This window comes from Vulpes vulpes, chromosome 4, assembly GCF_048418805.1.
Source record: "Vulpes vulpes isolate BD-2025 chromosome 4, VulVul3, whole genome shotgun sequence".
Classification (NCBI taxonomy): domain Eukaryota; kingdom Metazoa; phylum Chordata; class Mammalia; order Carnivora; family Canidae; genus Vulpes; species Vulpes vulpes.
This window is the reverse complement of record NC_132783.1, coordinates 117,445,490-117,472,077: the sequence shown is the minus strand read 5'-3', so window position 1 is coordinate 117,472,077 and position 26,588 is coordinate 117,445,490. Positions and strand designations below refer to the sequence as shown.

General features: G+C 56.5%; 1 protein-coding gene across 12 annotated transcripts in view; it reads left to right on the top strand.

The window, feature by feature from the left end:
* The window catches only part of TCOF1 (treacle ribosome biogenesis factor 1), a 37,817-nt gene extending 11,365 nt beyond the window's left edge, over positions 1-26,452 (top strand). The window contains exons 7-28 of one of the 12 annotated variants that reach the window (XM_026008659.2): positions 1,526-1,756; positions 3,002-3,211; positions 3,428-3,649; positions 3,813-3,980; positions 4,142-4,324; positions 4,495-4,746; positions 4,837-5,046; positions 8,970-9,107; positions 9,270-9,455; positions 9,528-9,719; positions 9,881-10,021; positions 12,139-12,249; positions 16,414-16,600; positions 17,871-18,004; positions 19,469-19,582; positions 19,927-20,164; positions 20,638-20,720; positions 21,163-21,322; positions 23,150-23,701; positions 24,217-24,314; positions 25,291-25,334; positions 25,970-26,452. In XM_026008659.2, coding sequence (XP_025864444.2) covers positions 1,526-1,756; positions 3,002-3,211; positions 3,428-3,649; positions 3,813-3,980; positions 4,142-4,324; positions 4,495-4,746; positions 4,837-5,046; positions 8,970-9,107; positions 9,270-9,455; positions 9,528-9,719; positions 9,881-10,021; positions 12,139-12,249; positions 16,414-16,600; positions 17,871-18,004; positions 19,469-19,582; positions 19,927-20,164; positions 20,638-20,720; positions 21,163-21,322; positions 23,150-23,701; positions 24,217-24,314; positions 25,291-25,317 — 3,837 coding nt within the window. In that variant the 3' untranslated portion in view covers positions 25,318-25,334; positions 25,970-26,452. Of the gene's footprint in view, positions 1-1,525; positions 1,757-3,001; positions 3,212-3,427; positions 3,650-3,812; positions 3,981-4,141; positions 4,325-4,494; positions 4,747-4,836; positions 5,047-8,969; positions 9,108-9,269; positions 9,456-9,527; positions 9,720-9,880; positions 10,022-12,138; positions 12,250-16,413; positions 16,601-17,870; positions 18,005-19,468; positions 19,583-19,926; positions 20,165-20,634; positions 20,721-21,162; positions 21,323-23,149; positions 23,702-24,216; positions 24,315-25,290; positions 25,335-25,969 lie in introns of all 12 variants that reach the window. The other 11 variants (XM_026008651.2, XM_072756885.1, XM_026008667.2 and 8 more) reach the window with 11 other exon arrangements.
* Positions 26,453-26,588: the final 136 nt, after the last annotated feature.

Genomic DNA, 26,588 nt, shown 5'->3' with positions numbered 1-26,588 from the left:
GTGAAAAAGGTCTAAGGTTGGTGGGGAGGGAAGGCTTTCTGGGAGAGGCAGCACTGGGAGGCCTTGGTGCACAGAGGACTCACCAGGAAGGGGTCTGAGGGAATAGTATTTAAGTGGGAGGAGCTACACAAGCCAAGGCCCAGATGCAGGAGGGTGGCCATCCTGCCGTGTGGTCAGGGTGAGTTGGGTGAGGGGTTCTGGGCCTGCTGGTCAATGCCAGGCCTAGGCATATGGTCAGAGATGGTCAGATGTTGGGCTGGGGCCTCCTCTCTTCCCCGAACTGTGGCCAGGGAGTCCTCTCTTAATGTGTGCCCAGGCCTTGGGAGTGTAGTGGCAGGCGGGAGTGCGTGTTTCCCGCGGCCATGGGGATATGGAGGGGTCCCACAGGAGTTTGCCTGCAGTGCAGAGGAGATCACAGGCAGAGGCCATGTTCTGCTGTTGGACCGTAACGACCACCAGGAGGCACTGGGTTTTATTCTAGCGTCTGTGAGAAGCCATTTCAAGGTTTTAGGGAGGCAAGAGGGCCTGATCTGTGTTTGAGAAAGATGGCTAAAAAAAAAAAAGAGAAAGATGGCTGATCGTGGCCGGGGTTGGACGACAGGGCAGAAAGAAGGTATAGTAAGACTATTGATGCAGCTGGTGGCGGGTGCCAGGCCTCCTGCTAGAAATAGAAAGGTGTGTGGAGGGAGGGCCAGGAGGATTCAGGGGTGGCTTTATATGGTGCCCAGAGTACTTCTCCCTTGCCTCCTGTTTCACCCAGTAACTGAAGGTGGAGACCTTACTCCTGTCTACCCCAGGCCACTCCCCACGTTTCACCCCATCAGGATACAGCCATGAGGGCACCCCGGGTGCCCATCCCTCCTAGCCCTGCCAAGGGAAAGGGGGCCACTCCTGGCCCCGGAAAGCCAGCAGTCAAACACACAGCCTTGGCGGGTCAGGGGCCAGCACAGAGCCCTAACAGCAATGAGGAGTTTGTGATTGGGGAGATGGCTGCCCCAGGAACGCAGGGTCAGGCGAAATCTGATGAAGGTAAGGGTAGGGCACTGCCTGTCCTGGAAATGTCAGAATTTTAGAAGTCTAAGAAAGAACCCATAAAGGAAAGGAATGTGCCAAGAAGGCTCTTGGTTAAGACTGGAATTCAAATCCTGGCCTCTCGGTCCTTGGGATGATCATCCCAATCAGATACTGTTGTTGAAGGGGCGGACGGGGTGAGGCTCCCAGTTGAGAGAGACTGGACTCTGTGTACTAGGTGGCTGAGGAGCATAGTTTTCGAGGGTTGTGTCCCCAAGGCTACACAGATGTGGGTTCTAGGCATGACTTTTCCCTTAATGCTGGTCTTGAGTGGCTTAACCTCCCTGAGCCTCTTGTCCTTTTCCAGAAAAGGAGTATAAAGACAGCATCTGCCTCAGGGAGTTGATTGAGAATCGGATGACACTAGGAAAGGACTTTGTAAACCATGAAGCCTCTCCTGCCCCTCAGAATCAAAGATCATTCATTTTTCCCTAATTGCACTTTCTGGTTCCAGGTGAAACCTTCAGTAAAACCACCCCAGGTCAAAGCCTCACCAGCCCCTGCCAAGGACTCTGTAGGGAGAGGGGCAGGCCCAACCCCTGGGAAGGCAGGGGATGTGACACCCCAAGGCAGAGGGGGTGCCCTGACCCCAGCCAGCAAGGCCAAGAAGCCAGAAGAAGACTCAGAGAGCAGTGAGGAGGAGTCTGAGAGTGAGGATGGGGCCCCCGCGGAACCACCCCACCAGGTGAGGCCTGGGGCCGGGCTACCCCTTGGTGTCCCTGGGACTCCCCTGGCCCCTGGGGGCCAGCCAGATGGCTACGTGGTGAGCATCTCCTCTGCCAGATACAGACTCACCTTGGGGTTTGGGAAGTGGGAGCTGGGGGCGGGAGTTAAACAGCACTGGCAGCTGGGTTTGCCTCAGCCAGCCGTGGAAATTATCCTAGACGGGCTGCTTTTCACAGGGTGATCCTGCACCCTACCCTGTCAGTAACTCCCATGGACCTCAGTTTCCCTGTCTTATGAATAGGATATGACCAGCTGATCTTATAGTGAAGGGACTTCAGTTTTAATTGCCTGGTCCTCTGGCTTCTCAGGCCAACTCATGCCTTGTTAGCTAACAGGAATCCTGTTCATTTCCATCTGCTGGGATGCCCTCCCCTGGGCAGGTGGCCAGGGCTCTGGGCACATGTGAAGGGAAAGCAGGGGGTTGGGAGGCTATTGGGGTGGGAGAGCCAGGAGGAGGAAGCATCAGACCTCTGTGGGGAAAGGCCCCACAGTCCTGAGCTGGCCAGGGGAGACGGGGGGGGGGGGGGGGGGGGGAAGGCCTGCTGCATCCTGGCCCAGGCCGGGTGGCAAGGGGGAGGTATAATAAATGTGGTTTGTTTTGCTGGGTGTTAAAGAGGAAGGTTAAGTGGCGTGGGCTGTAGAAATGGCGATTAAAATCAAGTGCTCAGGGAAGGCCTTACAGAGACATCAAGGACCTGAAAGGGGGTGGGGGTGGGGGGGCATGTGCTACATGGACATTTGGATGAAAGTCATTCTGGTAGGGAGCACAGCAAGTGCCAAGGCCCTGATGTGGGGGGGTGGGGGGGTGTCCCACAGGATACAGCAGTGGGCCAAGCTAGACCGGGTGCCTGTGCTCACAGAGCTATCCTGCTGACGAGGAAGGCCAGCCCGGGGAGGTTCTGACCCCTGCCTATGGGTGACTTGGGGAGGAGCACAGGGGCATCAGGGAGCACTGCCAAATGAACTGGTGTCTGTCTCAGACCCAGAGGAGGAGGCAGTGGTAGCCAAGTGAGATGGGCAGGGCTGCGAAGGCCCCTGGAGTGAGAGGGTGAAGCTGATAGGCCAGGCCTGAGCACCAGTCAAGTCAGAGAGTGAGGGGAGAACCAGGGGCATCTTGTGGGCCCCAACAAGGCCTTGGCTTTGTCCTAAAGTCACCACCAGAGGGTGAGGAGAAGAGGAACAAACCACCCTTTATCTTTACTAGGTGAAGGCCTCAGAGAAAATTGTCCAGGCCAAAGCTGCCTCGGGTCCTGTCAAGGGGACCCCTGGGAAAGGGGCCACTCCAGCTCCCCCTGGGAAGGCAGGGCCTTTGGCTGCCCAGGCCAAGACTGGGAAGCCAAAGGAGGACTCAGATAGCAGTGAGGAGGACTCCGACAGCGAGGAGGAGCCACCAGCTGCCAAGACGCCACTTCAGGTGAGGCCTGGGGAGGGAGAGTGCATGCAGCCCGGGCCCCTCCCCAGAAGGCCTTCTGAGACCTGTTCTGCCCCCTGCACGAGCCCTGGACATGCTCAAAGCTCTGCCCTTTCTCACCCGTGGTACGTGTGGCATCCTTTGCCCTCTCTGGATTCTTGTGTCTCCTCATGTCCACCTTCTGGGCTCCCTTCCCTGATTCCATTTATCTCCTTCCAGGTGAAGCCTTCAGGGAAGACACCCCAGGTCAAAGCTGCCTCAGCTTCTGCCAAGGAGTCCCCTAGGAAAGGGGTCCCTCCAGTGCCCCCCAGCAAGGTAGGGCCTGCAGCCGGCCAGGCTAAGAAGGGGGCGGGGGAGGAAGACCCGGACAGTAGCACCGAGGAGTCTGACAGCGAGGAGGAGGCACCAACAGCTGTACCCCCAACCAGGAGCCCTGTTCAGGTGAGGCTGCAGGTGCCCCTGCTCAGAGGACCCATCTGTTGGCTTGTCCTCCCCCTCCGCACCTGGGCCCCATGCCCTGCATTTGCCTTCCTCACTTCCTGTCTCCCCTCACAAACAGTCCCCTGTGGGCCCCTGCCCTGATCCTGTATTTTGTTATTCCCAGGCAAAGCCCTCAGGGCAAAACTCCCAGGTCAGAACTGCCTCAGGTCCTGTCAAGGGGCCCCCTCAGAAGGCAGGGCCTGCAGCCACCCCAGTAGGAAAACAGGAGGAGGACTCAGGGAGCAGCAGCGAGGAGGAGGAATCAGACAGCGAGGGGGCAGCGCCAGCCCAGGTGAGGCTCCTGTCTAGAAGGCTCTTCTCCTCCTCGGAGTTGGTAGCACTCTCCCACGCACACACCTATACACACCTGCACTGATTCTGCTTGCCCGCTCGGTTTCTTGTGTCTCTGCACACAGCCATGCTCCTCCCCTGATCCCGTGTGTCTCACTGCAGGCAAAGTCTTCTGGGAAAATCCCCCAGGTCAGAGCTGCCTCGGGTCCTGCCAAGGGGCCCCCTCAGAAGGCAGGGCCTGCAGCCACCCAGGCCAAGGCCGAGATGTCCAAGGATGACTCGGAGAGTAGTGAGGAGGAGTCAGAGAGTGAAGAGGAGGCGCCTGCAGCCATGGCTCCAGTCCAGGTGGGGCCCAGGAGCGGCCGCTGTGCAGCCCTACCTGAACCACCCCCACCACTCAGCTCCCCAGAGAGCAAAGGGGAAGGACGGCAGCAGGGTCCCACCCGAAAACAGATTGGGGGGGGGGGTGTTCTGAATTCAGGCTCCTCTAGTTTCTGACTTCTGCTTCCTCTCAGGCAAAATCAACTGTGAAAACACCCCAGACGAAGGCCTCCCCAAAGAAGGGCACCCCCATTACCCCTACACCTGCCAAAGCTCCCCCAGTGCGAGTGGGCACACCAGCCCCTTGGAAGGCGAGAGCAGAAGCTTCTCTAGCCTGTGCCTCGTCTCCAGCTATGGCGAGGGGCGCCCAGAAGCCAGAGGCCTCTTCAAGCAGCGAGGAGTCTGAGAGTGAGGAGGAGACTGCTCCCGCCCCAGCAGCAGGACAGGTGAGGCCAAGTGTATTCAGCTGATTCAGGGCCAGAGCTCATGTGGCCACTTGGGCACCTGTGACACATATCTCTTCCCTGTCATTCCAGGCAAAGCCTGTGGGGAAAGGCATCACCGTGAAGGCTGCCTCCACACCCACCAAGAGGCCCTCAGGCCAAGGGACTGCCCTAGCACCCCCTGGGAAGGCAGGGCCTGCAACAGCCCCAGTGAAAACTGAGGTGCAGGAAGACTCCTCAGAGAGCAGCGAGGAGGAATCGGGCAGTGAGGAGGCTGAGGAGGCGGCTGCGGCTCCTGCTCAGGTGAGGCTGAGGAGGAGCCAGCCCATCCCACCCACACCAGAGCCCCAGGGCAGGGTGGAGGAGGGGCTTTTGTTGGCAGCCTTCACCCAGCCTCCTTGCCCACTTTTCATTGTTTCCTCTGCCTGTCAGAGGGCGGGGTCTCCCCCTGGCCTTTTGAGCTTCCATTGAGATCCCTTATGCCTTCCACAAGCTCTGTTGGGCACCCCATCTGTCAGGTGCTGTTGAGTCTCCCCCTCTGGGAGCCCCAGCCTAGGTGGAGGCGTGGGCGTGTGCACAGGTTCCTCCAGCAGGGTGAGCCAAAGCTGAGAGTAGAGAGCCTGCACCTGGGCCAGCAGCATGGCAGGTGATAGCATCTAAGGATTTCCAGCGAGGAAGACCTCCTGGAGGAGGTGGCATTGGGAACTGTGGGCTGAAAGAGCTGGCCAGGTGAAATGGAGTGTTCCAGTCAAAGAAACTAGCCTATGTGAAGTCCCAGAGGGTGGGAGCATGCTTGGCCTGAGTAAACTGCCCCAAGCGGAGCATTTTCGTAGGATCACTGGCAGGGGCAGATAGCCAGGGGTTGGAGTCAGGATGCCTGGGTTCAAATTTCTGCTCCGTCCAGTGATGAAATCCATCCAAGACCTTTTGTTTACTCTTCTGTAAGTTGGGAATCAGCCTTCACAGGATTGAGAATTTAACGAGATCTCACCTGCCACACACAGCAAGTTCACTCATCTGCCACCCTGAGGGTGGGCCGGGCTGATAGGGAACAGAATCAGGAGTCCCCTCCCAGCCTGGAAGAGTTAAGTTGGGAAGAGTGAAGATGGCTAACACCCTGTACTCACTCACCATTTTATTATTTGTAATTGTCACACCCCCCAACCCCCCGGCCATAACCACTCAAGAGATTAGTCATTTTTCCCCCTGTACCAGAGCATACATTTTCTATGGATTTTTTTTTTCTTGTCCTCTTCTCACTGTTGCCTTGTGGGACCCAGGTTCCTGTAATTCCTAAGTGCCTCGTGAGGTTTTGACCTGTGTGTGAGCCCTGCTGGTGTCCCAGCCCAACAGCTCCTATCACATCTGCAAGCTACAGACACATTCCAGACCAGTGCCTGAAAAGTTTAATTGTACTCATTGCTTAAGTATTTGTCTTCCCATCCGAGCCTCCCACCAGTACCATTAGACGGGGGTTCATTTGCTTTGATTTCTGGAGGAGGAAATTAGAGTTTAGAAGAGTTGTTTGCTGACCTGCTTCAGCCCAGCCAGCCAGTGAGAGTCCAAGCTGGGCCTGGGCCCCAGTGTGCCTGCCTCAAAAGCCTTTGACTTTCACATATCCTTTTACTATATCTTGGCCCAGACTTTTCCAACCACAGACATGATTCTGCTCAGGGGCCATTCCCTCCCCCCTTCTCCCTCCCCCCTTCTCCCTCCCCCCTTCTCCCTCCCCCCTTCTCCCTCCCCCCTTCTCCCTCCCCCCTTCTCCCTCCCCCCTTCTCCCTCCCCCTTCTCCCTCCCCCCTTCTCCCTCCCCCCTTCTCCCTCCCCCCTTCTCCCTCCCCCCTTCTCCCTCCCCCCTTCTCCCTCCCCCCTTCTCCCTCCCCCCTTCTCCCTCCCCCCTTCTCCCTCCCCCCTTCTCCCTCCCCCCTTCTCCCTCCCCCCTTCTCCCTCCCCCCTTCTCCCTCCCCCCTTCTCCCTCCCCCCTTCTCCCTCCCCCCTTCTCCCTCCCCCCTTCTCCCTCCCCCCTTCTCCCTCCCCCCTTCTCCCTCCCCCCTTCTCCCTCCCCCCTTCTCCCTCCCCCCTTCTCCCTCCCCCCTTCTCCCTCCCCCCTTCTCCCTCCCCCCTTCCCCTCCCTCCCCCCAGTATAGCAGCTAATCCCTCTCTAGGGGCTCAGATTTATAGCCTGATGCCCTGTCAGAAGATGGTGCATTGCCTAGCTTCAGAAAGCCTGAATTGCCTCCACTGAGCCAGGCAGGTCTGATAGGAGTCTTGTCTGGAGGATAAGAATAATTAAGTCTCTGTTGTGGACTTCCCGTGAGGATGAAATGAGAATACTTGTATGGCCTCGCTCTCAAAATGCTGTCTGTTCACGCTCAGTGGGTCCCACACTGTTCAGTATTGCTGGGGTCAAGTGAGTCAGATGGCCTCTGGTCTGCTCAGATCCCCCAGCCAGCTCAAAGGAAACCTTCCATGAGAGAGCTGAGGTTCAAAACAAATTAACAAAGACTGGAGTGCTTCTGGAAAACCAGATGTGCCAGAGTCTGAGGAAGGAGGTGATTCCTGATTGAAATGCCATAGGAAGAGAGCCCTGGTGTCAGAAGGGTGGGGCAGATGGTCAGTCACCATGTGGTGAATGGCGGAATAAGTGCTAGGGCACCTTTGGAGCCTGACTTTGTGTTCTATGTTGATCTTACAACTTGGTTACATTTGCTTATCTGTTTTCCCGACTTTTGTAGATTCCTTAGGATTTTCTATATTCAAACCATGTTTTGTATGGTTTTATTTTTCCTCTTCAATCTAGATGGCATTTCTTTTTCTTGCCTTGCTGCACTGGCAATACCCTCTAGTACAATGAAGAATAGCAATGGTGAAAGTAGACACCTTTGCATTGTTTCTAATTTAGGGTATAACAATCATTCTTTCACTATTTAGTATGGTTTTAGCTCTAAGTTTTTCAAAGATGCCGTTTATCAGAATGAGGAAGCTTTTTTTTTAAGATTTTATTTTTAAGTAAGCTCTACACCCAACGTGGCGGGGTAGGGGGGGGGGGCGGCGTTTGAACTCACAACCCCAAGATCAAGAGTCACATGCTCCACTGACTGAGAGGGCCAGCCAGGTGCCCCACTGGATGACTTTTCTGTGCTGAGCACATTGGCTTAGCCAGACACAGTCTATGCTTTAGAGGGCTTGCTTTCTTAAAGTCCCAATTCTTAGTTTCACTTGGTCTTGTGTGGATGAGGAAAGCTGAGCTATGGGACAAATCAGTGATCAGATGACCTCTCTGAACGAGTCAGGGGCCTAGAGACACCACCAGATTCCTCATTTTGCTTTTCATTAGCAGAGTTTGATTTCACACATCTGCCAGCGATCTCCCATCAAAGATTTTAATTCTTTGTTGCTCTCCTGTCTGTGTTTGCTTAGATGCCCTGAGGGGGGTTTGGGAGGATCCCTTGGCTATCAATTAAGATTAGGTTAAACTGAAGAAGAAAACCTCAAATAGCCATGATTTTCTCTATTCTGGCATCCTGAGTACCTGGCTCCTGCTTCATAGACTAAAATGGCTGCTAGAGCTCCAGCTGTTACCTCAGCATTTCTTCTATCTAGGAGGAAGACCACCCATGTTTTCTACACATATAAGAAAGTCAAATGGTGGGGCACCTGGGTGGCTCAGTGGTTGAACATCTGCCTTCAGCTCAGGTTGTGATCCTGGCTCCTAGGATGGAGTCCTGCATTAAGCTCCCTGCATGGAGCCTGCTTCTCCCTCTGCCCCCCTCCCCCCCCCATGAATAAATAAAATCTTTAAAAAAAAAAAAAAAGTCAAATTGTATACTTCGATTCTGTTAGCCAGAAGTTAAACTAGCCACCTAGCTGAAAGGGAGCCTGGAAAACACTTCTGCTCTGGGTAGACTCATGCTTAGCCAACACAAGAAAAGTGCTCACAGTAACAAGTTTAGGCGAGTGCTTGTTATGTGCCGGGAACTGTGACTCTCCCATTTAATCCTTATGATCCTTATGATAATCCTGTGGGTGGGCCTTGTTAGCCCCATTTTACAGAGGAGGAAACTGAAGCCCAAGGAGATCAGTGATTTGCCCAGATGCACACAGCTATTAAATGGAGGAGCAAGAATCCAAACTCAGGCATTTGACTCCAGAATCAGTGTCCTTGGCTAACTACTCTGCTGCATCTTACCCTCTCCCTTCTGCAATTCCTATTTCTCCTTCTAGGTGAAGACCGCAGTGAAAACCCCTCAGAGCAAGGCCAACCAAGCTCCCACCAGAGCAACTTCAGCCAAAGGGGCAGCATCAGCTCCAGGAAAAGTTGTCAGTGCAGCTGTTCAAATCAAGCAGGAGTCCCCGGCCAAGGCAAGTGGAACCAGAAGCCCAGGAGAGGCTGGAGGTGGGCTGAGCCCAGACAGGCCCCCTTGCACAGGTGGGAGGGACTTCACACTCACACCATGGGAGGGCTTAACCTAAATGGAGCTGTGCTACCTACTTCCTTCCCTAACGCCACTACCTCTTATTCAGGTAAAGCCACCGGCAAGAACCTCCCAGAGCAATGCTGTCTCAGTGAGGGGCCAGGGCGCCGTGCCAGCTGTGGGGAAGGCAGTGGCCACAGCAGCCCAGGCCCAGCCAGGGCCAGTCAAGAACCCAGAGGAGGACTCAGAGAGCAGTGAGGAGGAGTCCGACAGTGACGGGGAGGCCCCCACTCCGGTGAGGTCCGGGGAGAGTGGAGAGCAGCTCTTGCTGTCCCTCCCTCCCCTAATTCTATTTCTCTTGCTCTAGGTGAAGCCCTCAGGAAAGACCCCCCAGGTCGGAACTGCCTCAGCCCCCAGCAAGGGGCTGTCCAGGAAAGGGGCCACAGCAGCCCTTCCCAGGAAGACAGGAGCCGTGGCCACCCAGGCTGGGAAGCCGGAGGAGGACTCTGAGAGCAGCAGTGAGGAGGAGTCTGACAGCGAGGAGGAGGCGCCGGCCCAGGTGAGGCCTGATGAGGAAGCTGCTACCATACGAGGCCTCTGAGCTGATACCACCCACTCCTTGCTCAGGACTTGGGTGCAGGGCCAGGTGAGGAAAGAAAACCAGTTTAAAGCTGTGGCTCCTGGGTCCTTAACCAGCTGCTATCCTCCGTGTCTCCTTAGGTAAAACCTGGTATAAAGCCTCCCCAAACCAAGGCTTCCCTGCTGAAAGGTGTCTCAGGCACTCCTGCATCTGCCGAGGCCTCCACAGCACGAGTGGACACCTCAGCCCCACAGAAGGCTAGACCAGCACCTCCTGCCAAGGTAAATGAGGCTAGAAATCCCGGATGTCACTAGGAATCTCAGGTTCCAGGGGATCCTGGGGGGCTAGAAGAAGTCCCTTCCCTCACCTGGGCCTGGGACCGCAGGTAGGCATGTGTGTCTCCCCAGATGGAGCTCCGCTGGTGTGAAGCCTCAGGAGTGAGGAGAAGGAGGGAATGAGGAACTGGCTTTTATCTGGATGATTTTCCCTCTGTCCGTGTGCAGAAAGCAGCAGGAGCGACTATGTCCTGCAGGAGTTCAGGGAGACCAACTCTAGGATTCAGGGGGCTCATGCGTGTGCTGGAAGTGATTTACACAGGCCTGGTAGTCAGTGTTTAGCCTGGGTGTCAGGAGAAGCTGAAGAGGGTGGTGGCTGCTAAGGCAAACTGGAGAGCTCTGGTCCCATCTAGGAAGATGGTCCCTGTCAGCTCCAGCGCCCAGATGTGCCCCCTGTGTGGCCACATCTTCCTTTCCTGTGCCAGGCTGAGCTCCATCCCCTCTTAGGTTTGTTTTCTTCACGAGTAAAACTGCTCCTAGCTCTGACCTCTGCCTTCAATGCATCAGACCAGACCAAGTACAAGCGCTGTGTCTCGCTGGTAGAGATAAAGGGATGAAAGATGCTGGCCCTGCCCTTGTGGGCAAGATGAAGTAGCTGGCTTATTGGAGAATATTCTGGCCGTGCTCTTTGCTGGAGCTGGGAGAACAGGTCTCTTAGAGGCCAGAAGAGGTGCTTGAGCGGAGCCTGAAGAGCAGGGGTTCACTAGACAAAAAAGTGGAGCTAGGCACTCCGGGGCAAGGGATGACTAGGGGGAGGGAACGTGAAGTCAGGTGGGTTCCACAAAGGCCAGCCATCCTTTGGGCCTCAGTTACTTCTAGTTGCTTGTTACCGGTCACATTTACAGAGGCCTACACATCAGACTAAGACACAAGGGTCCCAGCCATGTTCAGACAGTATTTTGGGGTTTCTTTTATGTCTTAAGAATGCCCTGATCCAAGAATCCACTTATCTGCAGGAGAAAACCTAATTCCCAAGGCTTAAAGGGCATTGGTTACCTCATAATGCACAAAGCTTTGGGGATAAAGGTGGTTCCTTGGGTGCGACATCATTGGTGACCCAAATTTCTTCCATCTTTTGCTCATTGTCCTGGCAGGGCTGCAGCACCTCCACAAGAGCTAGGAAGTCCCTCAGCTGACCTCCCTTCCCCCTTCCCCTCCTCATCCAGATCTAAGGCATGTGCTTCCCCCCTACCCCCCACAAAAAAAAAAAAGCCGCTCACTGATAGGGGCTTGTGGTTCTGTGATTGGCTGGGAGAAAGGGCCACCTCCCCCAGAGCCTGGTGGGGGGGTGGTGCTTATCAGAGTCAGGGTTCTGTTAACGAGGAAGACGTGGGGGCATGGGGGCACGGGCACGGCTGTTGCAAGGTGCTGCGGTGTGCGTTGTAGCTGACCCATTTAAAAAGTAGGAAATGACATAAATCAAGATCTAGCAGCTCTTGAGAAATTAGACTCGGGCAGCCTGCATGGCTCAGCCGCTGTAGTGTCTGGACTCTGCCCCCGCCCCAGGCTCCCCTGAGCTGGTCACCACCAGTGCCTATCTCTCCATACTCTCCTCTTCTGGCTCCCTGATTCAGCTCTTGCCCAGCCAGCCCCCCTCATTTATTCCTGGCCTGGTAGGAGGGGTGGCAGCCTTGGGACACTTCCAGCTGGGTCTAGCTTTTACCTGGGGGTGCCACAGCCGATGTGAGCGTGCTGGCACCACTGCCTGCCCTCTGCAACCTAGTCCCAGGCTGCTGTCTCCTCTCATTCAGAGGCCTGACCAACAGCACTCCAGCCCTCAGGTTTGAGTGGTGGCTGGTGGCTGACTCCTACGTCCCTTTCAAGTTCAGAGCCAACTCTGGAGGGAGCATTAGCAGAATGGAAGCCTGTGTTTCCAGTGGCCGTGGCACATGCCTGCGACTGTCCTCCTGTGCGTGTAGTAAGGGGCTGTGCTGCTTTCCGTGGACAGCCGGTATACGTGAGGGTCCTTGCTCACTGGCCACAGTTTCCCCGCCCTGGTCCCTCAGGTGTGTTCCCCCTCAGCTAATGGCTCCTCTCCCCTACCCATGTGCTTGTCCCCTCAGAAAGAGGGGAGCTCCAAAACTGCGAAAAGCAAGACCCAGGCCCCAGCACCTCCGGAGAAGAACGCAGAGGGGTCCTCCGAGAGCAGCGACGAAGAGCTGCCAGCCACCCAGGTATGCCCTTCCTTCTCTTTGGGACACTGCAGCTCAGAGTAGGGCAGCAGGGCCTGGGGAGGGGGCTAGGGAGGTGGAGGGCGAGGGCAGATCTTTGCCATTTAAACAGCACTTTACGGTTTCCTGGTTGGTTCATTCATCCTCGCAGTAACCCCAGGAGGTAGGCAGCAGAGCATCATTGAACATCCAGGCTTCAGAGCCAAACCATGTCGGCTCAGTGCTGGCTCTCCCAGCCACCAGTTCTGTGACCCTGGGCACACCCCAACCATTCTGAGGCCTGGATATTTGCATTGTAAGCAGGCAGGGTAACTGTCCTCCCTCCCGCATCCGGGCACGGTGTGCTGCCTGAAGAGGAGCACCTGTCACTGCAAGAGGGCACGTGCTGTGGCCCATTTGATGCATCAAAAATCAAAGCCCAGGGAGTTTAAGTCAATTCCCCAAATTGTCATGACTCAGAACAAGCCAGGTAAATGCTGGCCCCTGGCTCCTTGTGCCTCCCCTTCCTGTCTGGGGCTGGGAGGCTTCTTTGCAGAGCTTGGCAGAAGCCAGTGGGCACGACCGGGCCCTCGCCCCAGTGCCCGTGGCGCATATTCACATGCTCTGCTCCACCCGCCGTCCTCCCCTGAGGTTGGGACCAAGGCCACCTTGTCTCCCCAGCTTGCTAAGTCAGGCCTCTGGGTGAGCCCCACCTGTCCAGCAGATGGCAGTGCCCTTTGTCCTGTAGCCCCAGGTGCCTGGATGTACTGCCAGTCCCATAAGTACCACACCGGTGGTGTCTCCGTAACCATCTCCCTCAGATTCCACACCACGTGCTGACCTGCCCACCAGGGAGGTCAGGTGCTTGCCAGGGGTGGGGTGCTCACGCCATCCTCCTGTTGGGAGCACAGGTTATAAAAATCCTAATGAACAGCTCCATCTAACGCTGTCAGCCACTGTGTGCCAAGCACTGTGCCAAACCCCGTACCTCCTTATTCTATTAAGTACCCACAACATCTCTCTGAGGGTAGGTCCTTCTTTTATCCCCATCTTAAGGAGGAGGCTCAGAGAAGTTGAGTGAACTAATTGCCCAGCATCACCTGTCCAGGAGTAAGCGGGCAGATCTGACATTTGAACGCAGGCCGTCTGTGCTGTGCCTGCTATCTGCACTGTCCCCTCTCCTAGGAAAGAGGAAGGCCAACTGGGCCCTGCCCTCTGGCTGGCCGGGCGCCCTTAGGAGGCCGCCGCCTCCTCTGAGCAGGATCGGGACAGCTGGGAGGGAGGGGGCTGCCTCGCCCTGCTTTGCGGGGGCGGACTAACACAATTAAAATGAACATCATGCTTAAGCTGAACCGTTTAATTGGTACGTTAGTCCTGAAGATTCTGGAGTCCCTATTAAAAAAGAAGCAGGAGAAAAGTTGGCGTTCTGTGCCTTTCCCTAGGAGGATTCAGGGAAGACGGCGCAGCCTAAGGAAACTGCAGCCCCTCCTCACTGCTGGGGGATGTTTAGCTCCTTAATCCCCAGCTCAGTAATTATGATTATTATCACTATTATGCATTTGTCAGGTACTTCTCTATTGACAAGTTTCACTCTGTTATTATTAGCCTATCAGTGGAGAAAACGGATGGATGCCAGGGTAGTAGGCAGAGTCTCGGGCTGGGAGGTGGAGGTGATTGTGGCTCCATTCCCAGGCTCCCTCACTGTGCCTCAGTCTCCCCAGCTACAAAGGATGGGCCCCAGCCTCTTTCTCTGAGAGATACTTCAGGGGGTGGTGTTCTGTGGCTCAGCCCTGTTGTGCTGGCATTATGAACCCCAGAACAGGGTCTGTGCTGGGGTAGGTACCATATTAGTGTGTTAAGTTGAAGCCCTAGCATGGTGGTTTCTGGTAGGAGCTCCTGTCTGGTGCCTGGAAAGCTGACTTCCAGCCCAGCTCTGGCACAGTTTGCTGGTCACCCTGGGTGTGGCCACTTGCCCTCTCTTGAGCCTCAGCCTTCTCAACCCGTGGAGTGACATTCCTTGGGGGCCGGTGAACCACAAGGCTCCAGGCCCACCCCTGGGCAGTGGGGTTTCCTGGCCCCTTAGGGTGGGGCTGGCCCAGGACCTTTTAAGCAGCCCCGAGGCAGTTCTGTGAGGGGCTCTCGGATGCCTCCTTGGCTCTGTCCCTTGCCCCCAGAGTTAGCCACCTGGGCTGGTCAGCTCCTCACTCCCAGCCAGCCCCAGACTGGAATGAGGGCAGAGTTGGTGAGCCGAGCTGTGACAAGCTCCCCGCTCCCCCCGGGGTTGGTGGTTCAGGAGGGGAGCCCCTGCACCCCCTGTGGGCCCTGGCTGTCTGGTGCCTGCCGGGAGGTCCGGCCAAGCGTTCAGGCTGCAGCAGCTCCCTGTAAGCCTTGGTCACCCCTGCATGTGCTGTGCTTTGCAGTTTTCAAAAAAGCACAGCAGAGCCCCTCTGGTGAGCGAGCCCGGGTTGAGATTACTAACGGCCCCTCAACAGGTGGGAAACTGGGGCTGAGGAAGCCCAGGGGCTGGCCCGCAGAGGTGGGATCAGAGGCGGGTTTCCCCGTCTCCCTGGGTCGCATGGCCCACTTTTGCACGATGCCCTGCCCCTGTACCCCTGTCGTGTCCCTGCCCCCGGACGCCAGGCCTCCCGCGCCACCCCCAGCCCGGAGGCCGTGTGGGCAGGTGGAACGGGGGGAGGAGGCTTTTGCTGCTGAGCTGCTTTTAACATCCCAGACGTTATTGTTTGCCGCGGTGGGTTCGGTGCCTCTCCTCGTCCCCGACAATCTGTTCTTCTGTCTTTCTCACATATATATAGATCCCCCCCTCCCTCAACTGTAAGCCTTCTCCCACTTTCCATCCTTCTCTCTTTCATCATGTGGGAAGGCAAGCTCTGGAAGCGGCAGATCAGAGCAGCCGCGGGGGAGGCCGTTTGGCAAGGGTGGGAAGGGCCGCAGCCCAGCAGAGCTTCCCCCCTCAGGCGGGCGCCTCTCTGCTTTACTTTTCATGCTAGCTCTCCCACTGCCCCCTGGGCCCCGGAGGTGGGCAGGCTGGTGTGATGGGCGAGACCGGGTCCCAGACGTTGGCCTAGGGCAGCTTCCTGCCACTGCCCTGTGTATCCGCCACCCCCCCCCCCCCCCCCCGCCAGGCCAGTGAAGGGGGGGATCTCCAACAAAGTCTGACCTTTGAGGACAGGAGATGCAGCCTCATCCAGCTCCCTGGCTCCGTGTGTGCGAGGTGCCCTTGCGTGCAGTAGGCATCTATCCACCTGAGCTGTGACCCCGACCTGGTCCGCAGGATCCCAGGGAGCGGCCGCTTTCTCTCTCTTTTCGTGCCTCACTGGAAGATGTAAAGCCTGCCCAAAGATAGAACAGCATGAAGAACCCCCACGTGCTTCCCCAGCCTCAGCGGGTCTGCACTCGTGACCAGGCTTACTTTGAGCAAGCCCTCCCTTCCTTCCCCAGCAACCCTGGGGTACTTTTCTTTTAAAGGACAGCCACCGCACAGCATCACCCCCTAAGAAACTGGCCTGCACAGTGTCCCCATTTCCCAGATTGTCTCGTGAATGATGGTCTTTACATCTGGTGTGTTTAAATAAGAGTTCACACGGGGCCATTGGGTTCCTTAAGTCTTCACCTTGGTTTTTCTCCTGTGCACTTTGTTTTGCTGAAGACACTGGGTCAGTATAGCTGAGTGGTTGCACCTTAGGCCACAGCTCAGGAGGCCACATCAGCATCTCTTGGGCAGGAGCAGCTCAGTTACACACAGTCCCCAGCTGAATCGTGTGTAATGGTTGGGCAGCTGAGGGCTGTGCTGCTTAGAGCACCCTGCTTGGCCAGCGTCTGTCCCTGAAGTCAGCCAGAGGCAAGAAGGCTGCACTGGTTCTTCTGGCCCTGGCTTCACTTCAGTGAAACTGTGCGACCCTGGGCAGCTCTTCTGGGTGTCTAATTTCCTCCCCCAACCCATCCAGGGGAGCTAGTACTGCTGACCTCAAGGGACCACTGTGAGCTATTGTGTGGGTCTTAGCAGGTGCCTGGACTAGGGGTGCACAGGGTGCCATGGGCAGCCCGAGTGACCTCTGCCTGCCCTGGGTCCCCTGGACCCCTTGCCTTATAAAGCCCCTCCCCAGCTTCCCCTTTGCCTGGCCAAGCCTTTAATCACTGGGGGGGTATGTTTTGTTTTTGTTTTTCAAGGTGATTAAACCCCCTCTGATTTTTGTCGACCCTAATCGTAGTCCAGCTGGCCCAGCTGCTACCGCCACACAAGCTCCAGCTGCAGACACCCCGAGGAAGGCCCAGGCCTCGGAGAGCACAGCCAGGAGCTCCTCCTCCGAGAGTGAGGATGAGGATGTGATCCCCGCTACGCAGTGCTCCGTTCCTGGTGAGCACAGGCCCACTAGGCTGGGCTGACTCTTGTGCCACAACTGCCAGGCTCCCCTGGGAGGGCTCGCCAGCACACACACATGTGCACGCTCAAGCCCCATTGAGGCTGCTGGCTGAGTTACCCGGCACGTTGTTGGCCAGGAGGGGCTTGGGGCCAGGTCTCTGCAGCCTACATTGGTTCATGCCGATGAGGAATTACCTCTGACCTCTGTTTCCAGAGGAATATTTGCCAGGACTTTCTCTGCCAGCTCCAAGGGGTGGAACCACACCAGTGGCTAGGAGCTGCAGATAGTAGGTTTCTACGTAATCTAAAGAAGAGCTTTGTAACAACTAACCGCCTGCCTAAACGAGGAAGGGTGCTCTGAGGTGGTGGTGAGCCTCCCAGTCCTGGTGGCATGTAAAGTGAGTCAGGGTAGTCTAACCAGACGTTGTAGGCAAGGATTCCATCTGTCAGTGGGAGACAGAGCTACATCTGGGATTTCTTTGATCTCTGAGCATCTGTGATACTCCCAGTGCCATCAGGAAAATGGCTAATGTTGTCCTGATGCTGTGAGGATAATACCTGATTTTGGTAGGCTCATTTAATACAGAATAACACAAGAGAAAATGTCAGTATAATCCACTCTCTGGAATAATGACTGACATTTTAGAACTGTCAACTTTACAAAAACTGGAGCTATATCTGTGTTTTTGTCGAGGTCCTACTGGGCACATATGCCCCTGGTTTTTCCTTGATGTACTGTGACGCTACATATTTACTGCGTGACTCTTGCTGGCTACAGAGCAGTCCTCGGGGTGAGCTTAGTGTGGTTTATGCCGGCAGTGCTTTGCTGGAGGAAGTTAAGGGCTTCATGGTTTGGGGGGTTATCACCTACAGCACTACATTGAACACCCGTCACTGAGTCTTTGCAAATGATTGTGATATTCTTAGGAAGACTTCTGAGAGCACAGAAGGTCCCGTTTGGTAGCAGTGCTCCCCATCATTGCTCAAAGTGCTGGCCTGGCCAGCTGAGAGGCAACATTGTCTAGGCCTGAAGTGTGGGGAGGGGCCAGGAGAAATTCTGGGGTCACTGCCATAGCAGTCCTGTGATCTCTGAGCTGGTGACACAGAGATAGTGACAGCTCCTGCCTGTGAGGCTCAGGGAGGTGGGGGGAGGCAGGCTTTTGCTGCAAATACCGTGAGCATTGGGCCACGTCCCCATAAGGGCTGGAAAGTGGGGATTGCTACTTGGGTGCCCTGACTTGTACCCCATCCCACTCCATTTCAGCCGGTAGAACCAACGTGACCCCACTCACGGCCCACCCAAGGCCGGCTGTCAGAGCCAGCACTGTTGGGGCCAGCAGCGGTGAGGCGTCCGGTCGGGTGTCAGAAGGCAAGAAGCAGGAGGCACCCATCACTCAGGTACCTAGCAGGCAGGGGAGGGCTGTGCAGGCCACCTGGGGGCAAGGTACCTCCCTGCCCCCTCCGCGCCACCTCCCAAAAGTAGCCTCCCCTTGTGGCCAGCCCTTCCCTGGCTTGGTTGCAGGCCTGAAGCGGCTCCCGGGTTCCTCTGAGGTGTGAGGAAGAGCAGTCTGGGAGCATGGCACCCAGGCAGAACCAGGGCAGCTCCACGTGTCCCTTGGCAGCCGTTCCAGTGTGGTTGTGCTTTTGGTCTTTTTCTCTCCTGGTTCGGAAATGCCGCGAACAAACCTTGCCCTTTCTCAGTGTGGATAACATGACTCCCTGGCTTTCACTGTTTTCAATGCTTTTCTGCTAGGCCTTTGCCTAAGTCTGCAGCCTGAACGGGATAGGGTTAGAGGCTCACCGTGTGAATGGCGGAGCTGAGTGCTGCTCCTCAACAAGACTGTTGAGGCCTGTCTAGGGTCAACAGGGCCAGAACCCAGGTCTCCTCACTCCTGGTACACAGCTCCTGGGCCACGTGGGTTAGTTTTCCTGTCCCATTGTGTCCCGTTCCCCACCACCACCAAAGAGGGCAGGATGGAATGGGGCACCTCTGTCCCAGAGGGGCTCATCATGAGGTGCAGCCCAGGAGAAGCTGCCTGGGAGCACAGGTGCCATGGGTAGCTGTGCTGTGGTCACTGCACCCAGCAGCCTGCATCCATTCGGCCATTCAGCCAGCAGATGGTGCTGAGCATCTGCCCGCGCCAGGCACTGACGATGCAGAAAGAAGACAGGGAGTCCCTTCCCTTGTGGGCCATGAAACAAGGAAGCCAAAAAAAATACCTGAGTATTTTGGGTGGGTGCTTTGAAGGAAACTGAGTATAAACTAGAGAATGATGGAGTAAGCTGTTTTAGGAAGGATGGGCAGGAATGGCCTCCCCATGGAGGTGACATCAAGGCTAGAGAAGTCCTCCAAGCCAGGGAGTCCTCCAGGCAGGGGAGCACAGGTGTTGGGAGCCTCTGGGGAAGTGCTGGGAGGGCCTGGGGGGTTTGCAGGGAGCCCTGCCCCGCTCTTCCCATTCTGGCTCCCTGACTGGTGGCAGATGTGGGAAGCCAGGCAGCATCAGGGGGACCTTTGAGGAAGTTGTTGCAGCCACCAGGCTAGAGACTTTTCCCCAGTGCAAGCTCAGATTGAGTTGAGGGGCCTTGGGTGGGACCCAAGCTGCTTCCCTCCACTAGGCTAGAAGCTGTCTTTGGATCCTCTGAGAACATCATGATCACTTAGAACCTGAAGCCTGGCCCCATTTTCTGCCCACATGTGGCAGTATCCCTGTGACTGTCCCTCCGTCCCCCACTCTCAGCCCCATGGCTCCTTGTGCAGATACATACAGGCCCCTCCTACCCCAGCCAGGATCTGACCAGGGCATGGCACAGATGGCATCCTGAGAACCTGAGAGTCTCAGGGCTGCCTGTGGCTGTCCACAGGTGGCAAAGAGGAGCCCTGCTCACCTCCCGCTGACCCAGGCTGCCCTGAAGGTCCTTGCTCAGAAAGCCAGTGAGGCCCAGCCTCCTGCTGCCAGGACCCCGTCTTCAAGTGGGGTGAGCTGGGGAGCTGGGTTGGTGGTGAGGCCAAGCCCTACCCTGGAGGGGGACAGCAATCAAAGATGACAGAACATAGAAGGGAGGGCCCAGGCAAGGCTCAAGTCCCGGCACTGACCTGCCCTGTGAGTGTAGCATGCACACGTGTCTCTTCCCCATCCCCACCCCTGCTGCCCATTTGAGCATTTGTGGGAAGGCTACGAAGTGAGGCCTGGGTGCAAAGCAGCTAAGCGGCATTTGGTCCTGAGGTGACTGGGGTGCTCAGTTGCACCAAGTCTTAGTTAGTGCCCTTCATTTATTCTTCTACTCTTTTTTTTTTTTTTTTTTTTTTTAAACCAAACTAGGTTGACCATGCTCTGGGCACACTCCCTGTAATGAGTCCTCAGATCACCCCTGTGCAGGCCAAGGTGACCAACAAGCTCAAAAAGGCCGAGGTCCCTGCAGTCGAGCGAGCCACAGCCACTCCTGCGGGACACCCCAAAGCCAAGGCCTCTGAGACCTCCAACGACAGTGAGGACAGCAGCGGCAGCTCTTCAGGGAGTGAGGAGGATGCTGACGGGCCCCAGAAGGCCCACAGGCAGGGTGAGGGTCCCAGCAGGAGAAGGCTGGGTGGGCCCAGAGCAGGGGAGTGGTGGCCGGGCAGACCCCTAAGCTTGGGCCTCCACTGTATATCTCCTTGTTCTGCAGCGTCTGCCTCATCATCCCGTGCTGGGCCTCAGTTTCCCTCCCCCTCCATGAGGAGGTTGGTCTACATGATACCAAATACCTTCCAGCTCTGCAGTGTAGCCACTGCTGACTTTTTGGTATCAGGCTCCCATTCCCAGGGTCATCCCGCCACCCCACAGAAAAGCAGGGCCACCTAAGTAGGGCCTCAGGAATTAGGAGGAAAGGTTTTAGCATTCAGGTGTCTTGCTTAGAGGGCTGTGAACAGCCATTGACCTTGGAGGGAGTCATGAGAGCAGGTACAGCCTTGGGCAGGAGGGTGAGGGATAAAGCAGAAGGCTCAGGCCATCGTCCCAGGGCCTCCCAACAGCTGACCTGTGCTCTCCCAGTAGGTCCGGCCCCCTCTGCGACAGAGACCTTGGTGGAGGAGACCACAGCAGAGTCTAGCGAGGATGAGGTCATGGCACCCTCTCAGGTAACTGCGAGGGAGGGGACTGGCACCTACCTCGGGGTCTTGGGGTGGGGGTTCAAGGCCACCCCCAGGGCCGCGTGTCAGCATAAAGCCAGGAGCCGTGGACTCCTGGAGTCTGTAGCAAAGACTTGCCTTGACTTTAGAGGCGTTCCAGAAAAAAGGATATTTTGTAACAGATGGGATTTCTTTAAGGTTATCCTCTGTACAAGGCAAGCGCTGGTGATTTTCCGTTCGCGTTAGTAGTGAGAAATTGTCTTCTTAACTGTGCCCAACGAAAATCTATATTAATTTAAATGGTGCAGGAGGTACCTACAGAGGGCTCAAGTGCTCACCACCTGGCCCCATCTCTGGGGCTCTGGGGATGGCTTCTTCACGGCAGGCCCTGCACTGGAGGGGAAGGGGGGCTGGGCAGGATTCCAACCTCGTTCACACTGGGTTTCTTCAGTCTCTCCTCTCAGGTTATGTGACCCCTGGGCCAACTCTGGCCAACTCCCAGGCTTCAAAGGCCACTCCTAGGCCAGACCTCAACCCGTCGGCTTCCTCTACTTCCACCAGCAAAGATGCCCCAGATGGCAAGCAGGAAGTGGAGCCCCAACACATAGCAGGTACTGTATCCCCTAAAACAAGTGAGTCAAGGGCCATAGGAAAGACACAGTGGGACACGAGGGACAAGGCACTGGGCCCCTTCTTTCCCTCCCACCAGTATGGTCCTGTCTGTCGCAAGGGCCTCTCCAAGCATGGCCCGGGGCCCCTTGCCCAGGTGTCTGGCTCTTACAACCTGGGATGGCCTGGAGGTCGGGTTATCCAGCTCTGTGGGACCCTGGTGCACCTGATAGGGTGATCCCTACCTTAAAGCGGCCTTGGCTCTCTCTAGATGTCCCCGCTGACTTTCTTTCCTAACAGACAGACTGCTGGTATGGGCTGTAGGAACTCGGACAAAAGGCAGGAGCCATTTGTGGAGAAGTCTCTAGCACATGGCAAAGACTCCAGGTGATGGCCTGGCTTGTCATAAAGCCTCAGGACCCTGGCCACTCTGGGCCTCTGTGTCCTAACCACACAGTTCAGGGGAGATCCATCCAGTCTGTGTCCAGGCATGGCACACACAGCAGTCACCTGGTGTCTGGGGAGCAGACCAGAGTACTGAGGTCACCCAGCCTGGGGCATCCGCCGGCCCTGACTTTGCCAGTGCTGAGGGACAGGAATCTCCGACCAGCATGCCTGGGACAGCTCTGGGCAGCCCCCAGCTTTGGTGTTCTAGGGTGTTTGTCGACAGGAAACAGAGAAGTGGGCTGCAGGGAAGGAGGTTGTAGCACACAGGCTCAGCTTCCCTCTCCAATCAGCACCCCCAGCCCTTGGCCAAGAAGCACCAAAGGACTGAACTGGGCCTCCGTCTGTCCTGGGACCCCCTCTACTCAGCCTGCCATGTGTGCCTCCCCGAGCTCCCCACAGTCCTGGAGCCAGAGCGGCTGGAGATCCCACCTGGGCCCCACCCTCTGCAGGCACAGTCCCCGACCCCGGGACATGGAGCAGGGCAGCAGCTGGGCATCCTTCAGAGCCCAGCATGGAGGCACTCTTGTGTCTGTGGAGACCTACTGAGTCACCTGGGAAGTTAGGGGCGGCATTGGGGCACTGCCGATGTCACCCCACCACCACCGTCGTTGACTTTAGCTGCAGCTCCCGGTGCTGGGTCAGCAGAGCTCGTTTTCCTCCCCAGCATTCTTTGTGAGAGGCGGGTGCGACAGGGAGACATTTTCGAGGGGGCTGTGGAAGGTTTTTTTCACACGTGTAGTCAGCACACAATTATCAAAGGAGAGCAGAGGCGTGGAAAATTCTAAACAAAGGCTGCACCAGAAGTCACTCTGGCAGGCAGCAATCCTGCTGAGTCAGCCACCACGTGTGTCTGCGCCATGCCCATCGCCCCTTGGCTGCCTTGTCCCCTGACCAGCTTCTGTCATGAGTCTCTGACTTAGAGGCCTCACCGTTCATCTAAGTCCTTATTTTACAAACAAGGAGACTGAGGCTGTGGGAGGAGTGCGGTCCCACAGCAAATGGTGGTCGGCAAACCTAGAAGTCTCTTGCTTCCCAGCTCTGGACTTCTGGCTGGACAATACCATCTCCTGTCCGACCTTTCATTTTGTTGATAGATTTTATGCCCCTTTAATATTCTAGAGTCCTTTTCCATGTCCAACCTGACTTAAATTTTTAGTGCAAGGAGACAAAAGAGCTAAGTTAAAGAAAAAAGCTCAGTTAGAAACTGCTGGAAAGGTGTGGGCCAGGAGACCCGGATAGGGCAGAGTGACCACTGGCCCGCCCTTTCCCCGTCTGTACCATGGTCAGAGGAGGTTGACTGGGTCCCTAGACCCCCTTGGTTCTTAGTCAGTGAGCCTGTTTCCCGACTCCCTGGTCCGTGACCCCACGTCCTCTCTCCACAGGCAGGAGAGAGGCTGATGCCATGCCTCAGAAGCCCCGGAAGCCCAAGAAGGAGGCCGGGAGCCCCCAAGCCTCGACGCTGGCCCTGCAGAGCGACATCAGCCGACGCCTCCTGAGTGAGCCCTGGCCCCTGAATGAGGCCCAGGTCCAGGCCTCGGTGGTGAAGGTCTTGACAGAGCTGCTGGAGCAGGAAAGGAAGAAGGCCGCCGATGCCGCCAAGGAGAGCAACAGGAAGGGCCGGGTGGGCCGTAAGCGGAAGCTGTCGGGGGACCAGACAGCAGCCAGAGTCCCCAAGAGCAAGAAGAAGAAGCAGCTCGTGGCCGGGGGAGGCGGGGAGGGTGCTGCTGGCTCATCAGAAAAGGCCCTCAGGACTCCCAAAGGGAAAGCCAAGAGAGATGGAGCAAGCAGTGACATCAAGGAGAAGAAGGAGAAAGAGTCTCCTGGCCCTCTAGGGGCCAAGGAGAAGCCGGAAGGGGAGCCGGGGAAACTGAAGGTTGAAGGTGGAGACCAAGGCAACCCAAAGATCAAGAAGGAGAAAAAGAAATCGGATAAGAGTAAGTGGCGGGCTGCAGGCCGGAGCAGATTTCCAGGCCCTTGCTGAGGTCAGCATGTGATGGGGGGTGAGGGGGCGGGCAGGTTCAGCAGGCACGGAAGGGACAGGCTGAGAACTGCTGGGGGTGGGATGATAGTGGCAGAGCCAGAGCTGGATCCCAGAGTCCCCAGCAGGTGGGCTGAGCTGCCAGGGAGATGCGGGCTGCCACAGGGTGCGGGACGTGGCCTGCTCCCAGGTCCTCACAGTGGGTGTCCAGTGAGCACGTGCACTTCAGCTTCCTGCTGTGACCCAGACACCTAGATGGCAGGTTCCCCTTGGGGCTCTCAGGCCAAGGCAGGAAGTCACGGAGGTCTGTGGGCTTGTATTTTGATGGATCCCCAGAGTGTGGGGAGAGCCCGGGACCTGGCATTGGGAGGAGTGGTTTGAGGATCCCTTGAGACCAGCCTTGTGTCCCTTGACATTGACCCCACACACACAAGCATGTGTTTACTTAGGGGGGTTATTTTCTTATCTTAGAAAAAAAAGACAAGGAAAAAAAGGAAAAGAAGAAGAAGGCAAAAAAGGCCTCAACCAAAGACCCTGACTCACTGTTCCAGAAGAAAAAGAAGAAAAAGGTAGCGTGAGTTCCTGAGGGGTCTTCAGCCAGAAGAAAGACCCACACCCGGTCCCCAGGGTGGATGTGATCAGCTCCATCCTGTGCATGTCAGGGTACCCATGGGGCGGGCCAGACCCAGTCCCTGCCCCTTTCCATTCTCAGGTGCCAGGGTTTGGGGGGCCCGTGAATTGTGACACAATGGAGAAGCTGGGTGGAAGGCAGGTGCCACTCTGAGGAGGGACATGGTCTGTGTGTGTAGAAGCCATGCAAGTGGCCCCGTCTGTCTGTGAGGTAGAAGGATGTTCTTGGGCTGGGTGAAGACAGGAGGGGCAGGGGCAGGGAGGCCAGCCGGGTCGGCAGAGGTGAGAGGAAACAGTCCCTGGGTTGTATGTATCCCAGCTGGCCGGGTATCCTCCCTGCAGAAACGTAATCCTCTGCCTTTTTTTTTTTTTTTTTTTTTTTTAAGATTTTCTTTCCTTGAGAAGGGAAGAGAGCATGCAAGAGAGAGCACAAGCCAGGGGTAGGGCAGAGGAAGAGCTAGAAGTAGACTCCCTGCTGAGTGAGGAACCCAACGTGGGGCTCGAATCCAGGACCCCAGCCAGGATCATGACCTGAGCCCAAGGCAGAGGCTTATACCTATTGAGCCACCCAGGCACCCCCACTCCCCTCTGCTTTATGGGTTCTAACGGCTGATCGCCAGAATAGGGGAGCCTCCACACCTTACATGGGTGCAGTTCTCACTGTGCCAGCAGGGCCTCAGCTGTGTTCAGAGCTGGGCATCTGTTGGCTTCAGAGTCCTGGGCTCCTTCCTGGGCAAGTGGGGCCCCATCCCTGCCCTTGGAGGTCCCTGTATACCCACTATCTGTTGGGGGGAGCCATGCGTCCTCAGGAGAGAACCATCGCAACTGCTCCTGGGAGGAAGGGGTGGGCAGCATGGGGGGGGGGGGGCAGAGATGCTTCAGGTTCAAGAGCCTCTCGTACTTCTCTCCTCACAGAAGAAGACAGCAGAGCAAACTGTCTGAGGGGCACAAGGCGACAGGTATGCTTCCTGGCCTGGAGATCTGTAGTGAAGGTGGGAGGGTAACTAGCATCCGGCGGGGTCCCTGGGGCCAGGCAGGGAAGGCGCAGGGGCTCAGGAAAGTAGTTCCATCCCTCAAGGTCAGTGGGGCTGGTGAGCTGATGCCAGAAATCAGAGCTGCAGAGTCCGAAGGCTCCAGAATGGCGATGGCAGTGACCTACACAGTGCTCGCTGGGTGCGGGCACTCGGCTGGTTCCTCTTTGTAGAGGAGGAGAGTCTCGAGGTCAAGTACTGCTCAGTGGCTCCCCACCATTGTCCACTTTGTCTTCCTTGTGACTCTCTAACTGGAGGGCATTCCTCATGGGGAGGAAGGTGGTTTCCTTGGGGTAAGCCATTCTGATGGAGCTGGGCTTTCTGGGTGGTGGTGAAGGGGCTGACTGGACCCCAGCAGCCTCCTGGGAATGGGGGAGACCCAGAGCCCGCCTGGCTGGAGCATGAAGCACTCGGCCCGGTTCCTGGGACATGGTCCAGGCTAACATGCCCACCGCTGTTGATGGTCCTCCCTGCACCAGAGACACCAGATTTTGATTTGATTTTCTTCTCCTGGGAGAAAAGGGTCAGGAAATCTTACATCTGGTTGTGTTTCCTTCACCCAGGGATTTCTTAGCCAAGTGGTGACCAGCCCCATGCCTCTGCCCTGTGCCCACCGTGGGCTGGAACTGAATCTTTAGCTTCCCCCCTCCCCAGAAGAGGCCAGCCAGCCACAGTGTCCACGCTGGCCGAGCTAGTGAGCCCTGCAGAGGCTGGTCCGAGGAGGAGGAGAAGCTTCCAGCTCCAATGACTGGCACTCACTGACTCCGCGTCTGACTTCTGTCCTGACACAGAATGCTTCATAGAGATGTGTACAGTATATATATATTTTTTTAAGAGACTTGACCCTCCCCCTTCAAACTGACACTCCCAGAGGCCTCGGGACCTTCCATCCTTTGACCTGCAGACCCAGCAAGGCCCAGCCTGCAGCTCCTCCCATGTCCCTGGTCTCTGGTCTCTGGCTGATGCTGAGGCTTTGTCCTCTCTGTTTTTCACGTTTTGTTTGTGGTTTTTTGTAACAACTCGGAAAATAAAAGGCTTGAAGGAAAGGTGTGAGTTCCCAGCGCATCTGGGACAAGTGTGTTACACTTATTCTTGGAAGGGAGAGTCTGGCTGGCCCTTGGAGGTGAACAAACCGTGGCTCAGGGTTTGTTCTCAACTACACATCGGGGCTCTGGGACGCTG